Here is a 7,933-nt window from a genome sequence, read left to right on the forward strand (position 1 = left end):
TCTTCTTCTTTGGCTCTGGTTGTTGGTGCATATATCTGAATGATAGTGGTATTTACTGGACTTCCTTGTAAGCATATGGATATGATCCTGTCACTCACGATGTTGTACTTCAAGATGGATCTAGAAATAACTTTTTTTACTATAAAGGCAACCCCGTTTTCCCTTGTCTTTTTTGGAAAGTAACTTACCAAAGTTACTTTTAAGTACTGAAGCAATATCTTTTTGTGGTGAAGCCTTGAGTAATTATCACTAGGAAATGAAAGTCACTCCAATACTCTCATTTGCTGTGCTCTGTGGATGTCATACTTGGTGAAACTTTGAAATTGTTTTCTTTGTTACTCAGCCTACATAGTCATCAGTCAGGCAGCTGCCCCACTTACCCAGTCTCCATCTTCATGGCATTCTTGAGGGTCATTTTTGGTGTTTCTGTCTCAGGCCAAAAGAGTTTAGCAATAGCCAGTGATGCAGGTGCTGACATAACAGAAGCTGTTAGCAAATGAGAGGATGGGACCTGTAACGCAGAAGAAAATAAGCAAATAAGGCTTATCTTTTCTATTGGGTTGAAAAGAAATAGAGCAGAAACCTTGAAGAGACACAGGGCAGGGATTGTGTCTGCTAGAACACAGTTTCTCTGGAGGTTTGGGAGAACAACATTAACTCCATGGGTAAAGCAGCAGGCACTTTGAAAATGGGAGAAGGAAGGAACTAATGTTCATTGACAACATCATTGAGGAGAAGCACAAACCTCACACCTGATCATTTGCTAGTAAGGTGTGTACTAAAGTCCAAAGATGGAAGAGGAGGGGTTAGAGGTGCTGAGGAAGGAGAGGGAGGAAATCTTTGGAGTCGCAGAGTTTGGTTGGCAGAGGGAGGGGGTGAAGGGATTAGAAAAAGATCCTGTGGGGACCTAAAAAGACAGGGTAATAGTGGAACAAAAAGAAAGCCAGAAGAACGCCGAGCATTTCATACGTGTTCCTCCTCAAGATGCAAGAGGTCATCCTAAGGTCCAGTGGATGTCAGCAGAGGGGACTTGCCAGATGAATTGGTGGTCTCTGGTAAAAGTCCAGATGTAAACCATAGAAAATAAAAATAAAAATAAAACACCAAAAACAATTCAACAAAATGATAGCAATGAAACCTTGCTTCTCAATAATCACACTGAATGTGAATGGTATAAATGCACCACTGAAGGGAAAAAGAGTAAGACTGGATAAAAAAACCTAAGAATTCATCAATATGCTCTCTATAAGAGACTTGCCTGAAAAAAGAAGCTAAATAAAGAAGTAAAAAAAAAAAGGTGAGGAGAAAATATACCAAGTAAATGGCAACCAGAAAAAAGTAGGACTGGTAATATTAATCTCTGATAAAATATATTTTATAAAAACCATCATAAAGGACAAGGAAAGTCACTACATAATGATTAAAGGGCCAACAGAGCAAGAGGACATAACAATAATGAACACCTATGCAGCATATTAAAGGCCTACAAAATATATAAAATAAATATTAACAAAACTAAAAAAGAAAATAGACAACACTACTAAAGTAGTTGGAGACGTCAATATACTATTCTCCAGAAAAGATACAACTTCCTGAAAGAAGCTCAACAAAGACGCTGAAGAATTAAACCACACAATAAACCCACTCAATCTCATAAATTTTTATAGGCTAATGCATCTCAAAAAAAGCACAGTATACCTTCTTTTCCAGTGCACATGAAATGCTCTCCAGAAGAGATGACTTTTTAGGACACAAGGCAAGCATCAATAAACTAAAAACACAGAAATAATACAAAACATCCTCTCAGACCACAATGCTACAAAATTGGAAATTAATAACAAGAAGATAACGGAGGAAAAAAATCACACATTTGGAAGCTGAACAACACCTTGCTTGAACTTGAGTGGACATTAGAAGAAATAAAAAATGAAATTAAAAAGTTTTTTGAAACAAATGACAATGAAAACACAACTTACCAAAACCTCTAGGAAACAGCCAAAGCAGTAATCAGAAGTCAATTTACAGCAATAAGCAAACACATCAAAAGACAAGAAAAAATGTCCATTGACTCTCTAACTCAATATCTCCAACAAATTGAAAAAGAACAGCAAGAAAACTCAACTCCTGCTAAAAACCCAGAAATTTTAAAAATTAGGGCAGAAATAAATGAAATAGAGAACAGAAAAACAATTGAAACCATCAACAAAACCAGGAGTTGGTTCTTCAAAAAGGTCAATAAAATTGACAAACCACTAGCAAAATTAATAAAAAAAAGAAGAAAAAAACCACAAACAATCCAAATAAGAGATGAAACAGGCAATATCACAATGGAAACAACTAAAATAAAAAGGTTACAATGGAATATTATTAAAAAATTATACTCAGATAAATATAAAAACCTAGAAGAAATGAACAAATATTTAGAAAATCACAAACTACCTAAACTGACACAAAACAAAACTGAAAATCTTAATAGATCCATTACAAAAGAAGAAATTGAAAAGATAATAAAACAACTTCCAACCAACAAAAGTCCTGGACCAGATGCTTTTACAAGTGAATTTTATCAAGCATTCAGAGAACTGTCACCAATACTACATAAACTACTTGAGAATATAGAAAAAGAGAATTCTTCCAGACTCATTTTGTGAAGCAAACATATTAAAGCCAGATAAAGACACCACCAAAATAGAAAACTATAGGCCAATATCTCTCATTTACACAGATGCAAAAATCTTGAATAAAATCCTGACCAATAGAATTCAACAATACATCAAAAAAATAATTCACCATGACCAAGTGGGATTCATAACAGGTATGCAAGGATGGTTCAACCTAATAAAAACAATCAGTGTGCTTTCCTGATTAAAACACTCAACAAAATAGGAATAGAAGGGAATTTCCTCAACATAGTAAAAAGTATATACGCAAACCCGGGAAGCAACATTGTTCTTAATGGTGAGAGAGTAAAAACATTCCTTTTGAGAACAGGAATCAGACAAGGATGCCCACTGTCACCTCTCCTATTCAATACTGTATTGGAAGTCTTAGCAGTTGCAATAAGACAAGAGAAGGAAATAAGAGGTATCCAAATTGGCAAAGAGGAGGTAAAATAATCTATCTATACACCGATGATATGATAGTATACTTAGAAAACCCTAAAGACTCAGTAAGAAAACTACTGGGCATAGTTGACGAGTTCAGCAAAGTAGCAGAATTCAAGATCAACATACCAAAATCAAGTGGATTTCTGTACAATGACAAAGAGAATACAGTATTAAAGCTAAGAAAAACAATACCAATCACAATAGCTAATCACAAGATTAAATACATGGGAGTAAATCTAACTAGAAATACAAAGGATCTAGTCAAAGAAAATTACAAAACATTACTACAAGAAACAAACAGAGACCTGGAGAAATGAAAGAATATCCCTTGCTCATGGATAGGAAGACTCAATATTGTGAAAATGACAATGCCACCAAAAGCAATTTACACGTTCAATGAAATCTTAACACAAATACCAATTCCATTTTCCAACTAGATGGAAAAGACAATCTCCAGTTTTATTTGGAATGGAAAGAAGCCCCAAATAAGCAAAGTACTCCTGAAAAAGAGAAACAAGGTAGGAGGCAATACAGTCCCTGATACCAAATCCTATTACACTGCCTTGGTGGTCAAGACAACATGGTACTAGTACAGTGACAGACACATAGATCAATGGAATAGAATTGAGAACCAGAAATCAGCCCGTCTACCTATGGTAAACTTTTTTGACAAGGAAATGAAATCAGTTAAGTGGGAAATGACTGGCTTTTACACAATGGTGTTGGCAAAATTGGAAAACCATCTACAAAATACTCAAGTAAGACCTACACCCCATACCATGACATGTCTAAGAAGGGACTTATATTGAGAATTTATAGAATACTTGATCACCACAACAAGATAAAGGTAAACAACCCAATTCATAGAGGCTATGAGCAGGCACTTCACCAAGGAAGACATTCAGATGGAGAACAAACACATGAAGAAATGTTCAAAATTCCTAGCTCTAAGAGAGATGCAAATTAAAACAACTATGAGATATCATCTCATCCCAGTAACAATAGCAAAATTCAACAGAGCATCAAACAACGAATGCTGGCGAGGTTGTCGAAAAACTGGAACCCTTATTCACTCTTGGTAGATGTGTAAAATGTTGCAACCACTATGTAAGGCAGGTAGTATGGTGTTTTCTCAAAAAGCTGGAAATACAAATACCATTTGACCCGGCAATTCCACTACTGGGAATATACCCTAAAGAAACCAGAACTGCCACCCAAGCAGATATATGCACACCCATGTTTATAGAAGCTTTGTTCACAATAGCAAAGAGTTGTAAACAACTCAAGTGCCCATCAACTAATGAATAGCTAGAGAAGCTTTGGTATATTCCTACAATGAACTATTATGTAGCACTGAAAAACAAGGAACTCATGAAATATTATACAAAACGGGTGACCCTGGAAGACATTATGCTGAGTGAAATATCTCAGTCACAAAAGAACAAATACTGCATAATACAACAACTGTTATAAAACAGGACTAACATGGTGGTTGAGGAGAAACTAAGAAAAGAGGGGATAAATAATGCACGCAGCACTGAAACAGTCAAGGGAGAGAACTGTATAAAAGGAATATAAGTTTAGGTATTATTAGCATGTCAAGAGTCCAGAATAAGAGTTGCATAGTAAAGTGGACTGGGGGGAGTGGGACTGTATACCAATGAAATAATTTTTTTTTCCAAAGAGAAATGTAAACTGGGAGCAAAGGAGGGCAGGGAGGAAAATGTGCAACAATGAATGAATGGAAAACTAAGTTCTCTACAAAATTTCATTACAATCTCAATTAAAAAAACAAATTAAAAATAAAATTAATCTTTTGTTGTAAGAAATTTCAGACAAGGTTTCTCAGCCTGTGTGTCATCTTCATGAATGCTAAGATGGCCCCTGCTAGGAGCTCATGAGTGGCCCCATGGGACTTGGTGCAGGTGCCTCACAGGGCTGCCCAGGCAGTGATCTTAAGGAAGCCGGGCACCAGGTGTTCCATTGAGTCTCTGAGTGGTCACAGCAGAGCACCACTAAGGCAGTCAGATTTCACAACAGCATCAGTTTAGACACAGTGAAGAATGGGTCTAGATATCTCTCCTCTTACTTTAACTCTCTTGAAATAACTATCTAGAGTCCCTTTAATTTATTAACTATTTCTAATTTCTTCTCTACAGGTCTTAGCTGTTAAAATCTTTCATATGCAGAATTCTATAATTGGAACTTCCTTCCTTATTCCATAACACCTATTCCCTGGCACATTCCTGAAGGCAGCCTTCCTGTCAAACCACTTCTTCCCAAGGCATCCGTTGCCATCTCCCTCTGTCTTTCTGCTACTTGAACCTCCAAGGCTGTCAAGTCTCATAAGAACCTCACTGAAGGTGAGTCACTTGCCACATTGTGCCACCTGTGTTATTAAATTTCTCCACTAGGCTTGTAAGTTCTATGCTCAGGAACACATCCTAGGTTGTTTTCCCAGGCACACACTACAGATGATCACTACTCAAACTCGGTTGTTAACTGGGCACATGTTATTTGTTGTTGTTGTTATGTGCTGTCGAGTCGCTTGTGACTCATAGTGACCCTATGTACAGCCCTAAACTCCGCTCTGTCCTGTGCCAATCGCACTGTCTCTGACACTCCCATTCCAATTATCCCAGTCACCGAATCAATCCACCTCATAGAGGGCCTTCCTCTCCTCCACCCTCCCAAGCATGATGTCCCTCTCCAAGGACCGGTCTCTCCTCACAACATGTCCAAAGCATGTTAGATGGAGCCTCAGAATCCTTGCCTCCAAGGAGCCACCCGGTTTAACCCTTTCCAGGACAAATCTGTTTGTTTTCCTAGCAGTCCATGGTATTCTCAATACTCTTCTCCAGCACCACAGCTCAAAGGCATCAATTCTCCTTCTATCCTCCTTGGTCATTGTCCAACTCTCTGATGCATAACAAGTGATTGCGAAGACCATAGCCTGTATCAGACACACCTTAGTCTCCAGAGAGACACCATTGCTCTTCAGTACTTTGGAGAGGTCCCTAACAGCAGACTTTCCCATGGGCACATATTAAAGAATTTCAAGAAATACTAATGCCTGAGTCTTATTTTAAAAGATTCTTGTTTTATTTCTCTTGTGCACGGCATCAATACTAGGATTTCATGAACCTGTCAGGGTGATTTTTAAAGGACCCACTCTAGATGAGGGTTGTGAACTTTTTCTGCAAAGAGCCAGACTGTAAATATTTTTGGTTTTGCAGGTCACAGCTACTCGAGTCCATAGCACAAAAGCAGGCATGGACCAGTAGGAGTGGCTGTGTTTCAATAAAGCCTGAAAGGTTACAAATGGTTTGCTCTCAACTACTAGCTGAAAGGTGAATGGTTTGAATCTAGCTGGAAGACCTACAGAAGTGGAGAAAGCACCAAGGCATTCGCTTCTATAACAGGGGGAGCTGCCGTCAGTTGAAACTGATTCCATGGCAGCAAGTTTGACTCTTAGTTTTGGTATTTTAATTAAAATCCCATTTATAAAAAAACAGTGTGGGGGCTCCAGATTGGGCCCTTAAGACATAGTTTTTCAACTCCTCGCTTAGATTGTCTTTTACTCATATCAGTTATTAATAAGGTTATTAATTTCATTTTTTATCATTGAAATTTTCAGCCAAAGTAGCTTTATCACATAGCTTCAATGTATTATGGTTGAACATACCTCACATTTAGGTAGTGGGGAAATGACAATGAAGTAGATAGATTCTTCAAAACCATGCATTCAAATGCCAAAGCAAAAACCATTTAGAGAGGAAAAGGCCTTTTCTTCTACCAGTAGGGAGAAAGAATATCAACTATGGAACAAGAAAAAAGAAAGAAGAGGTTTAAATTTCTGAAACTCTTACCCCAAAAGAAATGTATGCCCCTAGGACGCTTCCGGCAATGGTGGCAAATCCAGCAGTCATGATGGCGTGGAGCTCAGACTTCGTGACGTGGGGCAGATATGGCCGGACCAGCAGTGGAGACTCGGTCTGGAAACAAGGCAGGGGGGCTAGCTTAGATGTTGCCTTTTAAATTTTGGGAGGATAGGAGTCCAGTGTGGTGAAGTGGGTAATGAACTTGGCTGCTAATCAAGTGGATGTTAGTATGAGTTTGCTCAGAGGTGCCTCAGAAGAAAGACTTACTGATCAACTTCTGGCATTTAAAGTCCTCTGGAGACATGCTCTGCACTGACACACATGGCATTGCCATGAATTGGAAGCTAGTCAATGACAACTGGTTATGGCCATAATCTTTGTCCCTCTTTCTCTTTTTTTTCTTTCATATTGGTTTGTATACAAAATTCATATATAAACTATTTCATTAATATACATTATATCTCACACATTTCTTCATTCACATTACATTTCAAGTGATCATTCCCATACTTTGTGTTTTATAAAATTAATCACCATTGCTATGCTTACTTCTATCCTATCTTTTTATATATCCACTGGATCTTTCCTGATTTCTTCACCTACTTCCTTGGCCCACCAAACTCAGTGACTCCATGATTTTCTTGCCCTCCACCTATAGCCCCCCGTCCCCTCCTCTTCACCTTTGACCTTTTATAAATATCTACTAGTTATCTTTCTATTTTAACAATAATGCTCTTTTTTATTAAATTTTATTAGTTTTAATGAACATTGACAGAGATTTTGGGTTTTCATTCATTCATTGTTGCACAGTTTTCTCCGCCCTCATCCCCAGTTCGTTCTTCTTTGCCCCCCCATGTCTGTTTTAATTGTCCATTTGCCACAGTGCTTGTCAAAGCCAGTTCTGATTAATCTCCTTTGTCAGTGTGTCCCTTGCCATTCCCTATC

At 37.9% G+C, this 7,933-nt stretch overlaps 1 protein-coding gene across 1 annotated transcript in view; it reads right to left on the reverse strand.

The window, feature by feature from the left end:
• Window positions 1–7,933, reverse strand: part of SLC28A3 (solute carrier family 28 (concentrative nucleoside transporter), member 3) — a 93,343-nt gene that overhangs the window by 11,192 nt on the left and 74,218 nt on the right. Inside the window, exons 11-12 of the mRNA XM_006901966.1 lie at window positions 6,977–7,102; window positions 381–511 (exon numbers count right to left, since the gene is read on the reverse strand). Of these exons, the coding sequence (XP_006902028.1) occupies window positions 381–511; window positions 6,977–7,102 (257 nt within the window). The remainder of the gene's footprint in view (window positions 1–380; window positions 512–6,976; window positions 7,103–7,933) is intronic.

The sequence above is a fragment of the Elephantulus edwardii genome, unplaced genomic scaffold (assembly GCF_000299155.1).
Source record: "Elephantulus edwardii isolate Elephantulus edwardi_28Jun2011 unplaced genomic scaffold, EleEdw1.0 scaffold00353, whole genome shotgun sequence".
NCBI lineage: Eukaryota > Metazoa > Chordata > Mammalia > Macroscelidea > Macroscelididae > Elephantulus > Elephantulus edwardii.